The sequence below is a fragment of the Balaenoptera borealis genome (assembly GCF_965194805.1).
Source record: "Balaenoptera borealis genome assembly, chromosome: 3".
Taxonomy (NCBI): Eukaryota; Metazoa; Chordata; class Mammalia; order Artiodactyla; family Balaenopteridae; genus Balaenoptera; species Balaenoptera borealis.
Window position 1 is genome coordinate 133,914,954 of NC_138866.1, and position 25,344 is coordinate 133,940,297.

The following is a 25,344-nucleotide window of genomic DNA, read 5'->3' on the forward strand; positions in this document are numbered from 1 at the left end:
CAGCACCCACCCCTTGCCTGCCGTAAAGCCGCCCGTGCATTCGCGACAGTTAGAGGAGGCGTGCCGATCGAGGTTAGGACTCGTCTCCGATTGGCCTCACTCACTTCCCCCTTCCCCATGGCTTCCGCTGCTCCGCCCCTGGCGGAGGGACTCGAAGCGGTTGCTAAGAAACACTGTAGGCCGAACAGGCCCTCTGCGCATGCGGAAGAGGAAACGCCTTGTACTTTCCGTGAACTACGGTGGCTCGGAAGGGGCTGGGGCTCGCTCGAATGGCGGTGCGAAAGCAGAGTGGCTTCAGTCAGATCCCTGGCAGGTAACTGGGAGCAGCCGCTAACCTCGGCGGCGGGGGAGGCGTGTGTGCGGCCGACTGAGAGGCTGTTCCGGGGCTTAGGATTGCGGAGGCCTCAGTCCCCAGGAAGCCAGGAGAGGGGCACTTTGTACCGCCGCTTTCCTCAGAGCTTTTTAGACGCGAGTGACGGGTCCTGGGCTCCTCTCTCGGTCCCTGAGGTTCCGTTAGCTCCCAGGCTGGGTGTGCCTCGCCTAGCGTGGAAAAGAGGACTCTCTGTGGGGTGACGGTGACGCTTCAAGGGCTTTCCTGCAAGAACAGCGACCCTCACGAATTCCTGTGAATGAAAGGGGAAAGAGTGGAAAATATGGGAAGTGGACGTGTTTATTAAGTGCATTTTTTCGTTTAGCCGGTATTTACCTGCCGAGCACTGTTGTAGCCGTTAGGGAGACAACGGTGAGCAAGATAGGATAGATGCAGTCATTTGCTTTCGTCACTTTAACAGAGAGACCGACAAACACAAAATTATTTATCCGATAGGGATAGGTTATGTAAAGAAAAGCAGAATAAAGGGATCGAGATTGCCTAGGGTGCGATGGCTATTTTAGATAGGAAAGGTCTCTGAGGAAGTGACATTTGAGTATCGATCTGAGTGAGGAAGAGCCAGCCATGCCAAGATCTGAGGGAAGAATTTTTCAGGTAGAGACATCAAAAGCGCAAAGCTTCTGACGCTGGAATAATCTTTGCTGTTGACAGGAACTGCAAGAAAGAAGGCCAGGTAGTCAAGCAGCCTAAGAGGGAGCATGGTTAGTAATGAAGTTGAGGGTGGGGGAGGGGGGGTGCGACAGGCTGCGGATCTTGCAAGACCTTGTAGCGGGTGGTCGGAAAATTATCGTATCTGTTTATGTTTTGAAAAGATCACTGGCTGCTCAGTGGAGAAGACTGTAGCTAGGAGTGAGGTTAAGGCAAATGTGAAAGACTGTTGTAGTAGTCCAGGCAGTAGTTGACATTATCTTAAACTAAGTCACCCAGTACGCCAGACGTTTGACTCCCATCGATGTCCTCAAAGAGAGACCTAATTGTATAAAGGAAGTATGCATTTCAACATATCAGCTGTTTTTGTTTAATAAAATATATTAAGATGTTTTGTGGCAGATGGGGGTCACTGCAAACACTTTAAATTGATATCCTGGTATTTTATTGTACATTATCATTCATTTATCAAGAATACTAGTTTTGGTGCCTTCTACATGAGCTACTTATTGGCTTAGGTAGGCAAACTGGGTTCAGGCCTGCCCAGGGAAGCTCATAGTCAAGCGTAGGGGAACCAAACTAGAAAATAGTTATGGACAATGCAGTGAGAGAAATACTGTGTATAGGCTGAGGGAGCACTTGGCAGGGCCCTCTAATCCTGACTTGGATATGTGGAAGGCTCTCCAAGACTGGAGGTTTCCTAGTTGAAGGTTGAGAGTGGGAGGGAAATGGTTGAGTGTGATTTAGAAAGAATGGGCCAAGCAAAGCTTGGGAATCCTTAAAGTGCACAGAGTTTCTGAGGCCCTCAGAGAAAACCTGGAGCTAAGTTTGTGGGGCACAGAAGTGAGAAGACCCCAAGAGCCAGATCTCAAAGGACATGCTAAGCCATGTTCAAGGATTTGGACTTTATCCGAATGAAAGTTGAGATGTTTTTCAGAAGGAAGTGGGTGTAGGGTGGGCCAAGAAACAGCCACTTAGCACGGACTCTGTTGTGGTTGTCCAGGGTAGGAGTGGTGTACTGTAACAGTGGCAGTGAGGATGGAGAGAAGTGAGGTGAGAAAGGGTCCAGGAACATAGCCAGGTTTCTCACTTGGGTGACTACGAGATACAGGTGCCGTACACTGAGATGGCAAGTTTGAGAGGCCATAGATTGAGATGAGTTTGTATTGAAGGTGCTGTGGAAACTCCAAGTGGAGCTCTCCACTGGCATTTAGATACATGAGTGTGGAGCCCAGAAGAGAGCTAGACCTAACTGTGGGTTCTGAGTTGTTAGCATGTAGATATTAATTGAAGACATTGAGAGTCCATGAAACATTTAAGGGACTACAGTCAACCCTCTGTATTCACGGGTTCCACATTCAACCAACCTCAGATCAAAAGTATTTGTAAAAAGAAAAAAATTCCAGAAAGTTCCAAAAAGCAAAACTTGAACTTGCCACCAGCTTAGCAACTATTTACATACCATTTACGTTGTATTAGGTATTGTAAGTAAGAGATGATTTAAAGTATAGGGGAGGATGTGCATAGGTTATATGCAAATACAGTGCCATTTTATGTAAGGGACTTGGGCATCCACTGATTTTGGTATCCCTGAGGGGTCCAGAAACAATCTCATACCCAGAAATGACTGTAGAAGGAAAGGGGTCCAGCAAGTGTGTCTGAGAAGGAATCTCCAGAGAGGAAGAAGGAACTCCAAGAGAAATTGACTTGTCAAGGATTAGTGTGTGTTTAGAAAAAGGCAAAAATATTTTTAATGGAAAGACTACACAATTATTATCTGTGTAAACATGTGCCCATTTTCCCTTTAAAGAATATACCCCTTTGGCCAGCAAGTCTACTGATGAAATTGTAAGCAGAAGCCCTTTTTAAGAAGAAAACTTGAAGATTGCAGGGGGAGGGGAGTGAAAAGATGTATTATAAAGTGAGAACCCTCATGCATGATAGAGAAGGCACTGAAATTCTATGAATTGATGATTAAATTAATATTCGCATCTGGTGAGCCCTAAAGACTTCTTTCCCTTGTTCTGTGTAAGGCTTTTCAGAAAATACAAATGCTTAAAAGAACATTCTTGCTAAACATTTGCTTAGATTAGAAAAAATTAAAGTTGTGTATTATTAAAAGCCAGGCTGCAAATTATACAAGAAAAGTTTTTAATCACTTCTGGCTGTTTCTTTAAACCAAATCCACCCAGAAAGTATCATATCTAAAACAAGAGCGTGGAACAGAGGTACTCTATTTATTCTAGGTAACTCTTCATAAAATAGGTAACTCTTCATAAAAAAACTACTTTGAAGGCTACTACATATTTTTGGATGTATAATTCCCAATTTTTAAAAAATAAGCTATTTTTTATATCTTTATACTTCTCAGCAATATTTCATAACTTTGAATTTCTAAATTTCCCTTCCTCCTTGAAGTACGTAGCTGAATTATAATTAGAAACCAGTTATATTCAGACATATTAAATGATATTACATATTAGCAACTTCTGATCTTTCAATTCTGCCGTGATTTCTTACTGGTTTATTATAAAAACAAAATAACATCACAAAAAGTTTGGAAAACAACTTACAATACCTCAACTTCAGTACCACCACGAACTGTATTTTTGCATACTCTTTTTGTCTTCAGACATTTCACACAGTTCCAACAATACTTGTGCTATGGGGAATTCCCTGGCAGTCCAGTGGTTAGGACTCCCATGCTGTCACAGCCGAGGGCCCAGGTTCAATCCCTGGTTGAGAAACTAAAATCCCACAAGCCACATGGTGTGGCCAAAAAAAAAAAAAAAAACAAAAACAAAAAAAACCTCATGCCATGAATTTCTAGAGTTTATCTGTGCATTCTGCCTGAATAATTACTGCTTCTTTCTTGGGAACCTGGATTGCCACCTGACGTCCCTAGTACTCTTGGTTTCTGGAATTGCATAGAGGCTTTAGGAATCTCCTGGTCCAGTGATTTTCAAATTTTCGTAGCAGTGGGACTCCAATGTAAAGAAGTCTATTAAAAGTGGTATTTTACTAGTATGAATGTAAATTATAAGTTCAGTTTTATAACGTGTACTGATTATAGAATCAGGCAGTTTTGAATTCCGAAAGGAATGAAAGGAATGAATAAATATGTGAATAGTTATGGAGAACACGTTCAGTCTTACAGCATCCTCAGCACCCACGCAGTTTGGATAGTGTGTTTGCAAAATGCTGCTTCAACCAAGACATGAAGGTCTATGAGCTTCTTAACAGAAGCTGGTATCTGAGTTGGGTCCTAATTTTTCCTAGCTTTTCCACTTCTCTGGTCATTTATTTTTCACTTGGAATCCTTTGTTCAGGTTGCAACAATTTTTAAGATTACTGACATACAATTATATCACAACCAGGGAACATGGTATTACCACACTTTCACAGAATGTGCTACTAGATAATTCTAAATTGCTTTATTGTATCGGTGCTCTCAAATTTGGTAATTCTTAAATTATAACTTTTCATTGATTTAAAAGTTTAGATTGCATAATATTTTTTAACAAGTTAAAATTGATTGGATTTCACCAGACTTCATTTTCCATTCAGTTAGGTGATATCAAATTCACACAAATGGAAACACTAATTTTACAACATATAAATGAAATAATTCAGAATCAACGTTTATGATGTTTTAGTTCATAAAACCCTGACTCAACCTGAATTGAGTTTATACCCTGCATGGAAGAGGACTTGATCACTGGAAAAATGCTCAAGCCCCACTGCAGCAACTCTGATTCAGTTGGTGCCTACGGCTCAGCCATTTTTCCTAGTGCCCCAAAGAGTTCAGTGTGTGACTGAAGTCAGGAATCACTGCCCAGGAGGCTGTGTCTTAAAGCACGCAGTGTTGGTGGAGAGAGTAAGCAGGTTATGCCCTGATGACAGCAGACACCATTCTTGGGACTGCAGGGAGATCGGGACCTGTGTGTTGTAAATAGGGCCACCAGACATGTAGTCCCATCATCTGCCTTTTAGCCTAACTTTGTTCAGCAGTACCTGGCAGGAAAGGAGGATGGGGATGGATAGAGAAATTCCTCTTTGACCTCACAGTCCCAGCAAAAAAATGCTGAAAGAAAGGAAGCTAACTACTGGCTCTTGAGCTTCTTGTAGCCCTGATTCTGCTAATTTAAGGGATTTTTTTCCCTCAAGGGTAGTTTTAATTTGCACTTTATTGTGACTTCAACATGTGCAGCTCGAGCACATTGTTAGGTGTGTAACACAGTAAAGACTGAATGAGCTCAGAACTCAAGCCCTGCTATAGATAGTACTGCATTTATAATTTTTTGACATGAAATTTTTATTGTATTTTAAAATTCAGAAGTTAAAAATTACACAGCAGTTAAAAATTCTCTTGAGATCAAAACAGTACTAAAATGAACTTTGGAACTGATTTTAGGATTATTTTGGACATACACACTACTCATGGACACTGAATGAAGTTAATAAATCCCTGAGAACTTGACTGAAGCAGAATATTCAGCCATGAACATATTCAATAAATATTTGTTAATACTACTGTGTACCTGGCATTGTGCTAGGAGCTGGGGAAGAAGTGATGAACCAGACTCCTCTTAAGGCAGGAGTGTTACAAATTATTGCACAGATAACTTAAAGTACAATTGTGACACATTCTGTAAGACAGCAGTGGTGCTGGGAGACTGAGAGTATCTCAGGAGGACCTAACCTTGCTGGAGAAAGTCATTATTATTAGTTTCAGGTGAGCAACATAATGATTCAATATTTGTATATACTGCAAAATGATCACCACAATAAGTCTAGTTAACATCCATCTCCTCACATAGTTACAGATTTTTTGTGTAGTCAGAACTTTTAAGATCTACTCACTTAGCAACTTTCAAATATACAATACAGTATTGTTAACTATAGTCACCATGCTGTACATTCCATTCCATGACTTACTTATTTTTGACCACCTTCAACCATTTTGCCCACACCCCACCCCCTGCCTGTAGTAAGCACCAGTTTGTTCTCTGTATCCATGAATTTGGGGTTTTTTTAGATTCCACATATCAAAGAGATCATATGGTATTTGTCTTTTTTAATCTGACTTATTTCACTTAGTATAATGCCCTCAAGATCCATCCACATTGTCACAAATGGCAAGATTTTGCTCTTTTTTTATGGCTGAACAGTAATATCTCTATCTATAGATATATAAATATATAGATATCACATTTTCTTTATCCATTCATCCATTGATGGACACTTAGGTTGCTTCCATGTCTTGGCTATTGTGGATAATGCTGCAGTGAACATAGGGATGTATATATCTTTTCAAGTTAGTGTTTTCACTTCCTTTGGATAAATACCCAGAAGTGGAATTGCTGGATCATATAATAGTTCTAGTTTTAATTTTTTTAAGGGACCTCCATACTGTTTTCCATAGTGGCTGCACTAATTTACATTCCCACAAGGGTTCCCTTTTCTCCACATCCTCAGCAACACTTGTTATTTCTTGTCTTTTTGATAAACAGCCAATCTAATAGGTATGAGGTGTTATCTCATTGTGGTTTTGACTTGCATTTCCCTGATGATTAATGATGTTGAGCATCTTTTAGTGTTACCTGTTGGCCATCTGTATGTCTTTGGAAAAATGTCTATTCAGATCCTCTTCCCATTTCTTAATCAGTTTTTTGGGTTTTTTGTTTTTGCTATCAAGTTATATGAGTTCTTTATATATTTTGGATATTAACCCCTTATCAGATATATGGTTTGCAAATATTTTCTCCCATTTTGTAGGTTGCCTTTGCATTTGCTGCCTGATTCCTTTGCTTGCAATTTATGGAAACAACCTAAGTATGTGTCGATGGATGATAAAGAAAATAACAAACACACCAAGCTCATAGATACAGAAAACAGATCGGTGTTTGTTAGAGATTGGTGGGGTGGGGGGAGGTGGAGGGCAAATGAGTGAAGGGGATCAAAAGTTACAAACATCCAGTTATAAAATAAATAAGTCATGGGGATGTCATGTACAGCATGGTGACTATGGTTAATAATACTGTATTGCATATTTGAAAGTTGCTAAGAGAGCAGATCTTAAAGGTACTCATCACACAAAAAAATTTTTGAAACTATGTTGATGGATGTTAACTGGATTTATTGTAGTGATCATTTTGCAATATATATAGAGAGAGAGTCATTATGTTGTACACCTGAAACTAACATAATGTTATATATCAATTATACCTCAATTAAAAAAAGAATCTGGTAAACGGTGTCTTCTATTTGTGCCTTTCTTAACTTGCCACTCCTTTAAAAAATGGGGGAGGAGCATTGTTTTTTCTCAAAATAAATCATGTTCATTCATTTTTTAACAATTTCACACCATAAATAGAAGTGCAAAGGAAGTAAAAGGAAGGAGTGGGGTGGGCAGGGCCTGGAGTCATTCCTGCCGTGTGTTGTCTTGTTTAACAGGGCCACCTGGGGCGCAGGAAACACTGACAGATGTGCACTGGGGATTACTACAGAGACAGTCATTTAACTTAACCCTCCCAGCGTCATTATGCCCTTGAACTTGGAAGGAGACTGAAGCTGAGGTGTAGCTTGCCCCATGGTGACCCTGATGTGGTTGAGACATATGACTCTAGATCCCAGATCCCAGGTTCTTACTAGTATACCACGTTGACAGAAAAACACTTTTAAGTATTGTCTTAATCATACATTTTATCTTTTATCTATAACTTAATTATCAGGCTTTTTCTTTATGCTAAAAAAAATGCCTGACCTGGATCAGAGTCCTGCCAACAAGAGTTTAATAGGAGGACAATTTACAAACATGAGGCAGGGTCTAAGCGTTCTTAGTGTTTTAGCAATAACCTGGAAACTTGTTAGAAATAAAAATTTGGGGGCCCCATCCCAGAACTGCTGTATCTGAAACTCCTGGGGTAGGGCCTGCAGTCTGCTTTTACGTGCCTTGGCAAGTGATTCTGAGGCAGCTAAAACTTGTTTTAAGGAAATGAGCAAGGGATGGTGTACCCTGGGGGCTGGTAACTGCCAGTACCTGCTCTAGGCCTGGAAGTAAGTAGAAGGAGCAGTTCCTGAAACTGGAAAGAACAGTCTCCTGCTCTCCCTCTCCCCCCTCTCCCTCCCATCTACTACAGGAGCATGTTGGGACGCAGAGAAAGGGGAAGAGTAGAACTAGCAGGGCAAAGGGAAGGTGCCCAACACAGGATGTGCTGTTGGAACATATCCTTCCCCCTCTTGTCACTAGGGTAGAGAGGTGCTCTTGAAATCAGAGTTGGCCAGCTATGATGGCCCTGATGGTGGACATGGATGACGGGAACCCCTTTCCTTTCATCTTCTGGGCCTTCTCAGTGCCTTCACTGCCCTCTCAGACTTTCCTAACCTTGGCACTGCCACCCAGGTTCCCTGCCCCCTCCCAACTTGCTGTAGAGTCTAACCAGACCCACTTTAATTTTTTGGACAAAGTAAATGACGTCTCAGTTGGGGGAAGGAACTGGAATCTTAGAAGCAGCCTTTGTTTAGAGTACCTCAACTTCTGCCTCAAGAATCACAGCAGCCTCGTTATTGGAGAGAGAGATTAAGTAACCTGTCTGGCTGTGGTCAGATTTGAACCTATTGTTCCATTAGGCCAAAGCCCAATATTGAGAGATTCTAGTCACTTAGCAAACAAACCATTAGCTTCTCATAGAAAGAAAAGCAGTTTTTTACTTTGCGTACTGACCATGAAAGTAATTATTTTTCTGTATTCTGAATTTAATGTAGAGTTTATGTAAAAGAAAAACTCCCTAAAAGTAGTCATCTTTTTTTTTTTTTTTAAACAAAGGAGTAAATTACTAGCAGCTTGTTTTCTGATAATTTTTAAATTAAGTTGTGGGAGAATGTTTTCTAGTGAATAGACTGTGCACTTAAAAGCTCTATTTCTTAGGAATACTTTTTAAGAAAATATTTTTAAAACATTTTTAAATACCATTCTCAGTTTTCAGTCTAGAAATTTTTAAAATCAATAAGTTTACGTTTATATTTTAGTTGATATTAATGAAGTCTTATGCATATTGTTGCTAAGGATCAGAAGGCTGATGTCTATAGCTGAAATTGTTATTTTTTTAATTTAACTTTTTATTTTGAGCTAATTGTAAATTCACGTGAAGTTGTAAGAAATAATACAGAGAGATCTTGTGTACCCTTCAACTAGTTTCCTCCAATGGTAGCATCTTGCAAAACTGTAGTACAGTATCACAACCAGGATATTGACATTGATACAATCAATCTACTGCTCCAACTCAGATTCCCCTTTTACTTCTATTCATTTACGTGTGTGTATTTAGTTCAATGCAATTTTATCACATATATAGGTTAGCGTGTTCCCCATCAGTTCTGTTATCACAAGGTCTTTATGACCCTACCCACCAAGTGGGAGGGGCCCTCACTAACCTCTGGCAACCACTGATGTGCTCTCCAGCTCTCTAATTTTGTCATTTCAAGAACTGAACCATACAGTATGCAGCCTTTTGACATTGGCTTTTTTCTCTTAGCGTGATTCCCTTAAGGGTCACCCAAATTATTGCATGTATCAATAGTTCTTTCCTTCTTATTACTGAGTAGTATGGATGTACCACAGTTTATTCATCCGTTGAAGGACAACTGGATTGTCTCTAGTTTTGGGCTGCTGTGAATAAACCTACTACGAACTTTCACATACAGGTATTTGTGTGAAAATAAGTCTTTATTTTGCTGGAATAAGCGCCCAAGTGTGTAATTACTGGGTCATATGGTAGCATGTTTAGCTTTTTTGTTTTGTTTTAAAGACTATATTTTTTAGAACAGTTTTAGGTTCACAGCAAAATTGAGAGGAAGGTACAGAGATTTCCTGTATACCTTCTGCCCCCACACATGCATAGTCTCCTCCATTATCAGCATCTGCAGATGGGATACCACAGTGGTACATTTGTTACAGTTGATAAGCCTACATTGACACGTCATAATCACCCAAATCCATAGTTCACATTAGGGTTTACTTTTGGTGTTTTACATCCTATTGGTTTAGACGAATGTATAATCACATGTATCCATCATTGTAGTATCATTCAGAGTAGTTTCACTGCCCTAAAGGTCCTGTGCTCCATGTATTCATCCCTCCCCTCATCCCCCAACTTCTGGCAACCATTGATCTTTTTACCATCTCCATAGTCTTGCCTTTTCCAGAGTGTCATATAATTGGAATCATACACTATGTAGCCTTTTCAGATTGACTTCTTTCACTTAGTAGTATGCTTTTGAGTTTCCTCCATGTCTTTTTCATGGCTTGATAGCACTTTCTTTTTAGCATGAATAATATTCCGTTGAGTGGATGTACCACAGTTTATATATATTCATTCACCTACTTAAGGATATCTTCGTTGCTGCCAAGTTTTGGCAATTATGCATGTGCAGGTTTCTTTCTGGGCGTAAGTTTTCAACTCCTCTGGGTAAACACTGAGGAGTGCAGTTGCTGGAGCGACGTGGTAAGAGTATGTTTAGTTTTCTAAGAAACTGCCAAACTGTCTTCCAGTGACTGTACCGTTCTGTGTTCCCACCAGCAATGTAGAGTGGTCCACTTTCTCCATGTTCTGGCCAGAATTTGGTGTCACTAATTTTTATTTCAATCATATTGATAGTGGTATTTACTGTGGTTTTAATTTACATTTCCCTAATGGCTAAGGTAGTTGGACATCTTTTTGTGTACTTACTTGCTCTATATCCTCTTTAGTGAACATGTCCGTGTCTCTTGCCCATTTCCTAATTGAATTATTATCTTTTTTAACGTTGAGTTTTGAGAGTTCTTTATGTATTCTAGATACTAGTCCATTGTTGGAAATGTGGTTAGCAAATATTTTCTCTCAGTCTGTGCTTATCTTTTTATCCTCTTAATAGGGTCTTTCACAGAGCAAAAGTTTTTAATTTTGTTGAGGTCCAGTTTATCAGTTTTTACTTTTATGGATTGGGCTTTGAAGGCCAAGTCTAAGAGCTCTTTGCCTAGCCTTGGATCCCAAAGATTTTCTCCTTTTTTTTCTAAGAGGTTAATTTTAAGTATTAAGCCTGTGATCCATCTTGAGTTAATTGTTGTAAAAGGGTGAAATTATTTTAAATGAAGTTAAATCAAGGTCTTAGTCACTCATATTTATACTGCCTTTAAACTGTTGATGAACTGATATCAAAGTATGATCAGTGGATAGTTAGGCTTTTCACCCTGGGTTTGATGTAGCTACTAAAAGTAATTTAATGTAAAAATCAATCAAATGGTTGTCCTGATTAATGTTTCAACCTTTGGTTGCTGAGTATCATTTGAAAAAATTAATTGTAGTTTGCACTGGGAATTTGCATAGTTGGGAAGTTGTATTGTAATTGGCCTTGATTTTAGAATTTGTGCAGCATGTAGAAATGATTCTGAGGATCAGTATTCTGTTTTAAGGTATTGTGGGAGTACATATAGAAACTGTTAAAGATTAGGCTATGTGAGTTACTCCTTACACTTAAGAAGTTTATTAGAGAGCTTCTATTCAACCATTGCCCTGAGGCTTTGGAGCATCAGAGGAAATTTGAGAAGGGGCACTGGCTCTGAAATTAGACTTTCTGGGTTCAAATCCTGATTCTGCCAGTTAACTGGCTCTGTAACTTGATCTCTTTGTGCCTTAGTTTCCTTATTGTAAAATGGGTGTGGTAATTAAGTACCCACCTATTACAGTTGTTATGAAGCTATTACTCACTTAAAACAGTTTCTGATACATAGTGGGCGCTCGATAAACTTCAGCAATTATTATCCCTAAATCATTGATTTTATGTGAAGATGGGTGGGGAATATATATATATTTTTTTAAATTTTATTTATTTATTTATTTATTTATGGCTGTGTTGGGTCTTAGTTCCTGTGCGAGGGCTTTCTCCAGTTGTGGCAAGTGGGGGCCACTCTTCATCGCAGTGCACGGCCTCTCATTATCGTGGCCTCTCTTGTTGCGGAGCACAGGCTCCAGACGCGCAGGCTCAGTAACTGTGGCTCACGGGCCCAGCTGCTCCACGGCATGTGGGATCTTCCGGGACCAGGGCTCGAACCCGTGTCCCCTGCATTGGCAGGCGGATTCTTAACCACTGCGCCACCAGGGAAGCCCCAAGGGAATATATTTTTTATATTAAGACAAGCATGATTCTGTTAGGATTTGACTGCAAAATTCAGATAGTTTACAGTCCTTAAACAATAAAAGAGAGACTTTAAATAAATTTTGTGCTTGTAATGGGCACCCCCTTAGGCTCCCTGACGTGGGAATTCACTTTCCTTTTCCAGGAGGCGTTTTCTGAAAGAACTCTGAGAAGCACTGCTCATTCACATTTTCTAATTAGGCCTCTCCTAACATTTGTGTCCGTTACAGGCTAGACAAATCTCTCTCATTATCCAGGATAGCTGGCTCCAGAGCCTCTCAGCATTCTGAGCATCCTTCCCCAGACACTTCGCTTTGTTGATGTCTCGTAAGAGCTTGGTGTCGGAGGGGTATGCCTTCCTCCAGACCAGCATGGTAATGCAGCTTGAGATGTCCCAATCTCATAGCAGCCACTTCGAGGAAAAAAGTGTGGTTGGTTAATCCCCTAGTTCGTTTTTTCAGGATTTGTCCTTTGCTTTAGTGCTATGATTGCTTTAAAACAACAACTGCAGTTCTCAATTCTCAATGGGTTACCATAGACATTTGTTTCAATGCAGGTTTCTTTGGCCAGCATTAATATCTTAAAAGACACTGTAATTAGGAAGGGTTTATGATAGTCACAGTAGAAGCAGCCTAGCACCTATTGTCTTCATTCATTTGTTATCTGCCTGGCATTTGTGACCCCTAGTTGATGCTTTTGTTTTTCTTTCTGTCTATAAAGCATCATTTTGACTCTTTGTATCTTCAAGTTTATAACATTTCAATCTGATTTCTCATAACCACTCTTATCAAGACCCTGGGTCCCACCGTGATAGAAAATAGCCCATCCTCCCCTCCAACCCCCCCCAACCCCCAAAATGCTTTTTTGTTTACCTATTTATTGGCATTCACTTTAGTTTTGTGTGCTGAAATGATTGAACCATTTGAAATGGGTCTTTTTATAGGTTGAAAATAGTTGAAATAGCAGCAGTTTTATTCTCATTTGTGGTAAAATTTAAGGACTTAAGATGTATAGAAATAGTGTAAGTATTTTTATTGCTATAGCATTGAAATAAAAATAATTCCATTTGTGGTTGAAAATTATATGAATAGAGTTGAGTATACAATATTAATTAAAACCTAATTAGGTAGATTTACTGATTAAATTAGCTTTAAAATAAAAAATATTGCCACAGAATATTTTATATAATAGAATATTTTATATGTAAAAATGTCAGTAATTTTATTGGGAAGAAATGTTATAACTAAAATATAAAGTAAAGTATGATGGAATTCATCTTTGAAGTAGAATATGAAAACTAATTTCTGGTCTGTGACAGACAAAATATACCAGACAATTAAGGAGATGATTTTATTCAAGCTATTGCAACAGAGAGAATGTTTATTAATGGAAAACCTCTCAAAGAAGGAAGAAATGGGGAGTTTTATAAAACTAGGGAGTCAGTAAGGAAGGGTGAAGGTGGGTCCTATCTGGAAATACGGTCAGCCCTTTCTTGGAACACAGAAGGTTCAGTGCTTCTTAACCATAGCTGCTTTCTGGGAGCACAGGGCTCAGGTAAATTTTAACATTGTCAGATGGAACAAGGTTACTGATATTACCGTATTAAGTTATGTTTATAAATTGTGTGAGATACCACGGTTTGAAAATAGAATTCAGTGAAAACTTTACAGAAGCTTCATTTGTAACCTTAAAATCTATAGGTTTCTTAATATTTATTTCTGCACTGGAGGACTAGAACAGGGCGGCTTTGTCTTGTAGGGGTGACCAGGAAATGAAATTCCTTACAAGCTAAGCAAGGGGAAGAAACCAGTGGAGAGGGAGGTTTGAAGACCAAGGGCAGGCCAGTGGGCCCTATAGTAAAAGTGAGAACCGATAAAAGTGACAGCCCTCCCTATGAGGTCTCTTCCAGTGAGGAAGGAAGGAAGTTAAAGATGGGCATTTATAAGTGGGTGCAGGTAAAGGAGGGAATTCCGTGGATTTTGTTAAATATAAATTTTAAAAGGACAAAATCATGACCCATATAAAATGAACGCAGAGCAACGATTTTATTTAACTAGTTAATTAATGAAAGAACTAGACAAATGTCACAACCATTTTAAAAGAAAAGTTGACTTTATATAGAGTAAAGGAATGTTGAAATGAGTTTACAGATGGAAGCAAAACTGGCTTTTCCCACTGCAGGGAGGGTTGCCCCTTCACCAGACAATTATGGGCATGTCCACAGACAAGAATTATTTGCATTGCTATCAGTTACTTACAATTTACCAAGGTGTAAAATAGCTCAAAGTCAGTGAAAAGACCAAGCCCTGTAGGATCCAATAATTCCCAGAGGCTCCAGTGTTCCCATTGAAAGGATATTCAGTAATCTCTTTTGCTTGCACCAAAGTCTTTAATTTTTCCTAGCCACGCTTGCTGTATAGTAACTACATGCTTTCTCTAATATTCACTTATCAGTTGATTGCCCATTTCTCTGCTTTAAAAGCCACGTCTGATCCTTTCCTTTTGCCCCACTCTTTCTGGTCTCCATCAGGTCAAAGGAGCCTGGGGAAACCAGGATGTCTAAATTTATATCCAGCTACAAATACAAAATACAGTTTGTTTTACGTTTGGATTGCTTTTGCTTAACGTCTTGTCTTTTTCTTGGGATGGCATTTAAAATTTTTAAATTTAATGTTATAAATGATAACCAGGGTTTCTTTATATTATCATGTAATTTTAAGTTGGGAGTTAACCAGCAATAACCATAATAGTTTGACCATATAGCAATCTAACTTTAGGTTTTCATCTATAAGTTGAACGTAAAAGTTAATGAATTTGAGTTATTAGCCAAGTGGTTCTCAACCTGGATGATTTTGCCTCCCAAGGGCATGCTACTGGCATCTAGTGGGTAGAGGCCAGGAATGCTGCTAAAACTTCCTACAATGCACAAGACACCTCCCCCAAAGCAAAATTACCCAGTTCCTACTGTTAATAGTGCCAAGGTTGAGAAACTCTGACAGCCCATTGAAAAATGTTAGAGGAAAGCTAAAGTTTTACTGTAATAAAATTAAAAATAATTTTATGATCTTAAATCTATATGAAAAACATGAATTTTATTTTTATGGTTTTAAAATAATCTTATTACCAGTTTTCCATTTTTAGAAATTAAGCCATCAGTATTACCTTTAACTTGAGAGACTAAATGATTAAGTGGAAACAGTTGCCTTTCCCTTGTAATGTAATGTATATAACACTTATATTTTTAAATTATTTTTCCTATTTTAGGTTTTATTGAAGAAACAGAGATTCATCCCATTTCTAAGATTAATATTTACAATTTGGATTTGTCGACCTTCTTGTAAGATATATATGGCAATCAAAATGAAAGCTTTCTTTGAAGTTTTAGAACAATTATACCGGAAGGTACTTCTTGGAGCCACACTTGAAAATGACAGCCATGATTACATCTTTTATCTCAACCCAGCATTTTCAGATCAAGATTGCTCTACAACCACCTCCTCAGACTGCTCAAACATCCTTGATGTTCAGGGCAAGCATCAGCCATCCTCTGTGAATTTGGCTACCCCTTCTGTAGCACCTGTGTGTTTGCAGAGACATTTTCAGTTGAGCAGTACCCGAGAAATAATGCTCCTTCAGTTAACAGTGATCAAAGTGATGATAACCAGAATATTATCTGTCGAAACTGAATTGCATGCTAAGGAGAAATATAAAGATATAATTAAAATTCTTTTAAAATCATCTGACATCGATTCTAAATTAGTAAGCCCATTTGCTTTGGGGGGTTATTTTAAGATCTAGATTTTTAAAATATACGTTTTAACATTCAGTAACAGTAGGTAAATTTATTTGTTTTCTTATAGACCTGTATGTTCCAAACCTCGGATAAATTGTTATCTCACATGGCTGCAAAGTGCCTTGCACTACTTCTGTATTTCCAACTGAAGGAAAAGGTAAGATAAGTAATCAAATTATGTTACAGTTTCTTTTATAGTTTCTTTAAAATTGCTCTCTGGCATTCAATATTTTATCAATAAAATATTTGCTCACATAATAACGTGTAAATCCACAAAAGTGTAAGAATAGAATAATATGATGGCTTATATCAAGGATTAGAGTCTTAAATATGTTGTAAATCTTCACAGATCAGATTCTTAACCCAAAAGATGGGTTTCAAGTCAAAGAGTTCATAACTTTCTTCAGATTGTCAAAGGAGTAGGTGGGCCTCCTTCCTCCCCTCCAAAAAAAGGTTTAGGAACCCCTGCTTGAGACTAAGACCATTTTCACAGGTTTAATATAAATAAATTCTAAGAGTGGTCCTCAGCATAATGAAAAAATATGAACAAATTATCAGATTTTTCTCTTATCTCTGAATTAGTTAATAAACAAATCTAAATTTACTGACTTCTTTCAGCTATAATTGCTTGTTCCTTTCTTAAAATAACATTCTTTCCTGAATTAAAAAAGGTGGTATTTGCAGTAGAAAATTTGGGAAAAGAGAAAAAGTATAAAGACCAAAATAAAAATTACATATCATTCTAGCTACCAGAGATAATAACCACTGCTAATATTTTCATGTTCCCTTTGATCTTTTATTTCTATGGCATATTGAATTTCTTGATTTAAGGAATATTAGGATATTTGTGTCCTTGTTTTAACAAATATTATCATACTTTTTTTTTGGAAGGGAGTAAGCAATGTTGTATTGAGTTGTATATAATAGGTAATTTGTAATTGTAAAGAAAATATTGTATTATAACTTACTCCTTTAAATTTTTTCTAACTTCTAGATAACATTGAGTAATTCCTGGATTTCTTTCTGCCAAAAAAATCTTTCTGAATATTCTGAAAGTGATAAAGTAGTATACTGCCTCTGGATGCTTACCTTTGTAATAAAAGAAATCTTTAAAGATACATGTTCACAAAAAACAGGTATGAATTATGTTTCCCCGTAAACAATGGTCATTATCTTGTTCCCAAGGAGGATTATAGTTATACAATGAAGAGTAAAACTTACTTTGGAACGTCTGATCTGTCTTGAAGTATGAAAACCTAAAGAATTGTGCCCCATATTTTTTGATTGAGGATACCTTTTTAAAAGGAAAAAATGTAAAACTTCACTATTATTAAAAATTGAAATTAAAGCTTTTCATTTTTATATATCCTTTGCATCGTCTGATGTTACTGATATTTGTAAAATGGGTATTAGCCATGGTTATTAGCTCTTACTTAGTCTGTGTATCTTCATTTGTTCATGTTAGAGGTAAATAATCCAATCCATTTTTTCATCTTATAAAGGGATAATAATTACAAAAATTGAATTGTAAAATTGTTTTTTAAGAAGTCTTTGTTTTTCCTGTTGCTTATAATTACTATTTTTTTAATCACAGAAATTCTAAAGCAGTTCCTGACTCCTTTTGACACTATTTTTGAAGTCTTTTACAATTCCTTATTTTCTCAGCATTTTGAAAACCACCAAGATACTTCTAAACTAATAAATAGCTTGATATGTTTCCTGGAATTGCTTGAACTTCTTATAGCCTCCAGAATCCACCTGAAGTTACATTTCACTTGCCAGAGGATTTTATTTTTGAAACCTTCTTGCGTGTTCGACGTTATTACCTGGCCTATTCAGGCTTTTGTCAAAAGGAAATTCATCATATTCATCAAAAAGTGCCTTCTCTGCAAAGTGGGTGAAGACCTTTCTCGGGGATCTGTCCCTACCTTCATGGCACCAGATCATCCTTTAGATGTGGACCTGTTGGCTTTGGCTGATGCTGTTTTGCAAGCTGTGGATTTGGGCTTGTTGAGGACACTGTCTGTCTATGGAAAACCTTCCTGCTTTGGAGGCGATGAAGTCCAACCTGGATGTGAGTGTGTCCCTGGTCCAGATCATGTGATCCTTAGAGCAGCGAGCTTACTTATCATTAGATCCTTAGAAATCAAGTTTCAAAATGGTGCTTCAGCAAATGAAATGAAAGGTAACTCTCTCATCTCCTTTTGTATGCAAAGTAATGGGTAATTATTTACTGAAGTAAAATTATTCATAATTATCAAATCTCAGGACTGTAATTTCACAATTTAAGCTATATGTTATTCTAATTATAATTTATTAATTTTCTTCCAAAAAAAGAGAAAAAACTAGAATTGCCTTAAGAAAAAAAGTTTCAGTTTTGTGCTCTAAACTGAATTTGCGTAGTATAGTTAATAATTGTGTTTAAAAAAAAAAGATTCTGTTGAGTCACTTCGAAGTAAGCAATGTAAGTCAATTCATATTCAGATATTTGTAGTATATTATTCATAATTGGTATATCTACTAATACAGATTTTTGACAATTAGGAGTTGAATCGAAACTAATATGTCAGAAGTTATATTGATGAAGAAATTTTTGTATAAAATTTCCAGGATGTTAACTTAAGAGTCCAAAGAGAGCCATTTAAAGTATTCAGTGTAGGTGCTGGGGAAGGTTATGTCCTCTGTTTCATTTGAGGAAAATGAATAGTAAACGTCTCTAAACAAGCAGCATAGAGTTTCAGTGAAAGGTTTGAATTGTAAGCAATGACTTCCCTGAATTGCTTTAGATAACATTTAGCTTGTAGTAACAACATGTAAGATATAATCCTGTGCAGTTATCATTTACAACACTAGATGGCGTGTGTTATATGTCAAGAATTTTAAATTGCAGTTAAAACTCCTCAAAACCTTTTTGACTTTTGTGCTTAATAGTAGTACTTTCTTTTAATACTTTAAACAATTTTAAACAAACAAAAAAAATTTTTTCTGTTATTTTGAGGGCAAATTATTTTTGTTTGGGTGCATTGTTGTGTCTAGTAACAAACCATGTGGCATTCAGTGAAGTGATTTCTGTTGCCTACTACTCATTCATTTATATGCATTGAGCAAGAATTTATGTAACTTTTATTTCTCAGAGATAATTAGTTATTTGGCAGCGTGGGAAGTAGATGATCTGGCTATACATTTTAACTGTATCCTACTGAGTGGGTCATTTTTTTCTCTGAAGCTCAGTTTCCTAATATACAAAGTAGAGATAATCCCTAACTCACAAACTTTTTGAAAGTGTGAATTATGAAAATGAATTTTAAAATACTCTAGATATTATAAATTTATATATAGGCAAGTTATTATAAATGCATTCATAAACTGTTGCTTGCTTTTGAAATTTGCATTTTTTGAAGTTGATTTACAGAGGTTCATGTCTGAGTTACTGACCTTCTTAAAGCCTCACCTTCAGCCCTCTCTGCAATCACACAATCTTTGTGAGTGGTTGTCTAGGGTCTTCATAGAACAAGACGATGACATGCTGGAGGCTGCCAAAACAGCAATGGGCATCTACCTGAAGTTGACCAGGTTCGTATATTTTAAAGTAATTATACTAACTACATGCCAGGAAAGCAGAAAACATTTTTAATAATGTTTTGGACATACTATTTACTTTCCATCATTAGGGGAAAAAAAAAATCCCTAACAATCTTGTGGTTTCCTTATAAGTTCCAATTCCTTTCTTTAACCCTGCCCTACATGAAAATAGATTATATTTGAGTTCTCATTATGAAAACCTGGCTGGCTAGGCAGATCTAGGGATTAGAACTAGACTGAGATTAGACAGCATGGGTTCTGGCTGAGTCTCCACCTTTGCTTTACCTGTGTGATCAGGAATAAGTTAATACACTTGTCTAAGTCTTAATTTAATTGATGTTTAAGAACTCTTTTCACCTCTGAGACTAACTTGTCTGTATTGAACTTCTGTAAGGTGATTTTTGCCTTTGTAAAGGTGAGTACAATCTTCTAAGTAATCAAAGGAACTGTTGTAAATTTTCATTTTAATGTACAGTTGAACTGGGATTGATATCATCTTGAGGCAGATATCTGAAATTGATTATGAACTTACGTTACTGATGACATTTTATACTGATCCTATTTCTGTTTATTAAAACAGCTGTACTTGGTCAATCTTGGGTCAGTCTTGTGGCAAATATCTGTAATTGGTAATGAAGTTAATAACTGAAGACCTTTTACACTGTTTCTGCTTCTGCTTTATTAAAACCTTAAAGTATTTGCTTTATTTCCATTTCTTTCTTGGCTTCAGAGAAAGGGATTTCTTACTAATGACTGTCGGTGCAGTGTTGTGCTGCCAGTTCTTACTTGTATTATGACACTGCTGGCAGTGGCTGCTTTCAGACTGTAAGAGTTTGGGGCCAATTTTCAAAAGGTTCTAATCAAGAACACAGAATTCCTGCATGCGATTTGAATTAGGCTTAGAAACGGTCAAATACAAATTCCGTCTGAATGCACATGCCTCGTAGAGTATATCTTAGTTGTATTCAAAGCTGACTTCTTACTCCTCAAGAAAGAGGAAGCCTCTGAATTAAATTTACTTTGTATGTGAATTTCTAACTTTCTTAGCTTGAGTTTAGTGTGCTCGCAGAGGCATGTGCTCATGTCATATGTATTTTTTTTAATGTAACTGTATTAGTTAAGAGTGACTGGCTGTAAATGATAGCAATCAACATAAGTTAGTCTAAGCAAAAAAAAAAAAGGAATTTATTGGCTCTTAATTGGGAATTCTAAGGGGTCAAGTTGTCATCAGGTATAACTGTATATGACTCAAACCATGTCATTGATTATTTCTCTTTGTTTCTATCTCACGGCTCTGAATTAATTCTCAGGGCCACCAGCAGTGCCAGGCTTACAGCAGCCTTACAGTTATAATCTTTAATGGTGCCAGCAGAAGTCCTGGAGAGATCTGATTAGCCTGCGTGGGTCACAGATTCATGTTGGAATCATGGTGGCCAGGAGCTTGGGTACTCTGATTGGTCAGTCTGGGTCACATGCCCACCCCTGTTGAGGCAAGTGTGGAAGGAAAGGAAGGAGGTTAATTGCCACCTTACCACGGGGAATTAGTTACCTGTAGGAACAAGAAATTCTGATGTCAAGAGACAGGAAGACAGAGGACTTTAATTGGGCAGGTAAAAACTAGAACTACCAAAGTCAATGGATTTTATTTATTTTATTGAATCAGATTTATATGGAGTTTGTGGAAAAAGAGATGGTTTTGAAATTTTTTTCTTTTTAAAATAATGCATACATTAAAAAGAAATCTAATAGGAGAATTTATGGTTTGTGAATTACATCTGTCAAAACTTACATTTGTAAACAGTCATTAATCTGAAGTCTCTGCTCTCTTTGTTTTCAGAGAATGTGAAGCTACTGAAAGCTTGACCCAAGAAAAAGAAATGTGGAACCATCACACACATGAAAATGGCTATAATCCACACTGTATTTTTTTATTCTTATTAAAAAATATAGGATTTGATTCTACAGTTCTTCTTGATTTTTTGATTTCATCAGAAACCTGTTTTCTTGAATATTTTGTTAGATATTTAAAATTATTGCAAAAAGACTGGGATAATTTTTTCACCATTTGCAAGTACTTTGATATAACTGAATCTAAAGATAACATAAATATTTGTTGTTGTATCTCCTCACTTGTCCAAGACAGAAGCAGCAACCAAACAGAACCTAGTCCTTTGGCTGTTCTTGGTAATCACAGAGATGCTCATGCTTGGGTCTCCTGGGCTTCTGAAGCTTCTTCTGAACCACTGAACCATGTTGTGATGTCTGAGGAGGCCCAGGCCACACTCCAGGCTAATAGCCTGTCTCCCGCACGAACTTCTCAAAGTCTGGTAGATTATGAAACCTCTGATGATTCTGAAGAAGAATCCACAGGCCAGCGTTTAGCAAACAGTAGACTAACATCTTTACACCAAGAAGCAATGAAGAAAATTCAGGACACAGTTGGAACAAGTAGGGATAAAAAAGAACTTAGCCTGGAGTCTCAGTCAAGGTCTCTGGTTTCCAAAGTATCTAATACTCCCTTCTCTGTTGATTGTGACATAGGCCCAAATAACATTGCTTCTAAAGTGGGAATATCTCACAGAACAGTAAAGTGCTTTGAAGAGCTACAAGGTGCCATTTATCGTTTGCAGAAGAAAAATCTGTTCCCATATAATCCAACAGCACTTTTGAAGTTGTTAAAACATATTGAGACAATATATAATAGAAGTATGACTCCTTTGTAAAACAGGAACTGGTTTTCCCTAATATAATTGTGCCTTAATGAGATAACAGTAAAAAAAAAAAAAATCTTCAAAAGGGTTTTCTAACATGCCTTTCCTTTGCCTTTTGGAAGCTGCCTAGTGACTGAAAAAGATACATCAAATGACAAGTCACTTGATACAGTTGTACAGCACTCAAAATTTATGGTAGTTCAACTTACACAAATTTGGGATAGTTACTGTATTAGTTTCTTACTGCTGCTGTAAAAATTACCACAAACTTGGTGGCTTAAAACAACAGAGATTTATCCTTTCACAACTAGATTTATCCTCTAGTTCTCTAGTTCTCCTCTAGTTCTGGAGGCTAGAAATTCAAAATCAAGATGGCTACAGGGCCACACTTTCTCTCAAGGCTCTAGGGGAGAATCCTTCCCTGCCTCTTCCTAGCTTCTGGCCATTGCTGGCAATCCTTGGTATTCCTGGACTTGTTGCTGCATCACTCCAGTCTCTTTCTCTGTTGTCACATGACATTTTCCCTGTCTGTATCCAGTTTCCCTCTTGTAAGGACACCAGTCACTGGGTTAGGGCCCACTCTCATCCAGTGTGGCCACATCTTAGCTTAATTATATCAGCAAGTACCCTATCTCACATTCACAGGTTCTGGGTAGATGTGAATTTTGGGAGGGACGCTGTTTAAGCGAGTATGGTTATTATTTCCCCCTGAGGTATTTACGTGTAATGTGATATGTAAAAAACTTAAATCTTAGCAGTTTTTTAAAGAGAGGTGATTAGCTCTATATGTATATATGTGGTCTACAAACACAAGTGTATTCTTTAAAAAGAGTTTTAATAGGTAATTTTCCTATTTAAAATTGTGATATGGATAATTATATTCTGTCTTTTTGAGAGGAGGCAGTAAATTCAAGTTTTCATGTCATTACAGGCATACCTCATTTTATTGTGCTTCACTTTATTGTGTTTTGTAGATATTGCATTTTTTACAAATTGAAGGTTTGTGGCAATCCTGTGTCATACAAGTCTTTTGGTGCCATTTTTCCAACAACATTTGCTCACTTTGTGTCACATTTTGGTAATTGCAATATTTCAAACTTTTTCATTATTTGTTACAAATATAAAACTTTAATGGATGAGGAGTTGCTTCTTATGGATGAGCAAAGAAAGTGGTTTCTTAAGATGGAATCTGCTCCCGGTGAAGATTCTGTGAAGGTTGTTGAAATGACAACAAAGGATTTAAAATATTATATAAACTTAGTTGATAAAGCAGCGGCACGGATTGAGAGGATTGACTCCAATTTTGAAAGCACTTCTACTGTGGGTAAACTGCTGTCAAATGCATTGCTTGCTACAGAGAAATGGTTCATGAAAGGCAGAGTCCATCAGTGGGGCAAACTTCATGGCTGTCTTATTTTAAGAAATTACCATGGCCACCGTGATCAGTCAGCAGCCATCAACATCGAGGCAAGACTCTCCACCAGCCAAAAAATTACACCTCGCTGAAGGCTTAGATGATGGTTAGCATGTTTTAGCAATAAAGTATTTCTTTATTAAGATATATAGGCATAATGCCATTGCACACTTACTAGACTACAGTATAGTGTAAACATAACTTTCATATGCACTGGGAAACCAAAAAATCCATGTGCTTCTCCTTGTGATACTTGCTTTATTGTGGTGATCTGGAACTGAACCCGCAATATCTCCAAGGTCTGTGATGGATTTATATACTGAGAGCATAACTATATTGTGCTGGTCAGTCTGTCATTAAGACGATCTGAAATGTCCTTAAAATATTTTTTAAATGATCCTTTTATAGAGAAATATAAGGAGACTGAACCTATCAGACATTAAAATATACTTTAAGGCTGTGTTAATCAAAAGAGGGTAGTTCTCATTCAGGTAGAAATGGGAATATCAGTGGAACTAAACAGAGGATGGCTAATCAAAGTAACAGTGAGATACTAATGTTAACCAAAGAGAAATGCAGAGGTCAAAAACTCTGGTAACAGAGTTGGGGGTGTACATTGGGGCAGCTTCTACATAAAAAGTGTGTATCTTCAAGGATTTTCAATGCCACATTGTTTATAAAAGCGAAAGACTAGAAATAATCTGGTTAAGTAAATCATAATATATATACTCATAGTATGTATGCTAAGTTATATATACTTGTGGAAAGAATGGGCTGTATTCATGTTTACAGAAATGAAACATCTACAGTTAAAAAAAAAAAAGTGAGTATACTGGGCTCCCATTTGTTTAAGAAAAGAACGTGGGGAAGGAGTAATACACACACATATTTATATATGCCTTTGTGTATTTATAAAATATTTATGTAAGAACATATAAGAAAATACTAATAGTGGTTGCCCTGGGAAACAGATCTGAAGTAGAACATTTGACTTCTCATTATATATCTCTTTCTACTCTTGTTTTTAATTGGGTACTTTTTTTTTTAGTTAAAATTTTTTTAAGGAAAGGAAAAAAACAAACATTCTTTATGTTCCTAAGGGTACATAAATGTTAAATGCATTAAAAGTCATGCTTATACAGATATGTTTTTGACCTGTGTTTCTCTATAAGGTTAATAAGGAACCATCAGTCCCTTGTTATATCTAAAATGAGGAAAAGGCAATCTCCTATGTATGCAGAGTGTTGCCATATCAGAGATGCTACATATATTCAATATAACTAACCCTTAGGTGTAAGCCAATTCCTCCCACCCTCACTGAAGCCCTACTATTGGTGAAGGTGACTGACTCTGGCTATGTGATAACTTTCCTGGCTGTTCAGAGTACCAGAGCTGTCCTGAGGTAGTCCATAAGGGAACACAAAACTAGTGATATTTGCACGATGAGTTTCCAGTCTGTAACTCCACCTCTTCAAGTAAACGCATGTGTGTCCAAGTGACCACAAAGTGTCGTGAATCTAATTTATTGTTTTAACTTAAAATACAACATATACAGCAAAATACATGTATACGACTTGATGAATTTTCACAAACAACATACCTGTGAAACCAGTATCCAGATCAAGAAACA

The 25,344-nt window shown here is 37.3% G+C and overlaps 1 protein-coding gene across 6 annotated transcripts; it reads left to right on the forward strand.

Moving 5' to 3' along the window:
* Nucleotides 1–167: 167 nt before the first annotated feature.
* On the forward strand, nt 168–23,440 carry LINS1 (lines homolog 1). Of its 6 annotated transcripts, XM_082386793.1 has the most exons (8): nt 184–313; nt 2,850–3,034; nt 15,479–15,973; nt 16,075–16,164; nt 17,002–17,143; nt 17,602–18,192; nt 19,409–19,580; nt 21,427–23,440. In XM_082386793.1, exons 3-8 carry the CDS (start codon nt 15,563–15,565, stop codon nt 22,310–22,312), a joined length of 2,292 nt encoding a protein of 763 aa, XP_082242919.1. In that variant the 5' UTR covers nt 184–313; nt 2,850–3,034; nt 15,479–15,562; the 3' UTR covers nt 22,313–23,440. The 6 variants fall into 6 exon arrangements, with proteins under 6 accessions (XP_082242918.1, XP_082242921.1, XP_082242920.1 ...); XM_082386792.1 differs by lacking the exon at nt 2,850–3,034 and having other exon boundaries at nt 168–313; nt 17,602–18,081; XM_082386794.1 differs by lacking the exon at nt 2,850–3,034 and having other exon boundaries at nt 170–313; nt 15,479–15,616.
* The last annotated feature ends 1,904 nt before the right edge of the window (nt 23,441–25,344 follow it).

Bases quoted from the DNA above. Each gene is read 5' to 3' on its own strand.
- LINS1 (XM_082386791.1), top strand. From the start codon at position 200: ATGCGGAAGAGGAAACGCCTTGTACTTTCCGTGAACTACGGTGGCTCG. The intron at 16,165-17,001 runs GTAAGATAAGTA...TCTAACTTCTAG, and splicing joins ATTTCCAACTGAAGGAAAAG to ATAACATTGAGTAATTCCTG. The intron at 18,193-19,408 runs GTAACTCTCTCA...CATTTTTTGAAG, and splicing joins TTCAGCAAATGAAATGAAAG to TTGATTTACAGAGGTTCATG.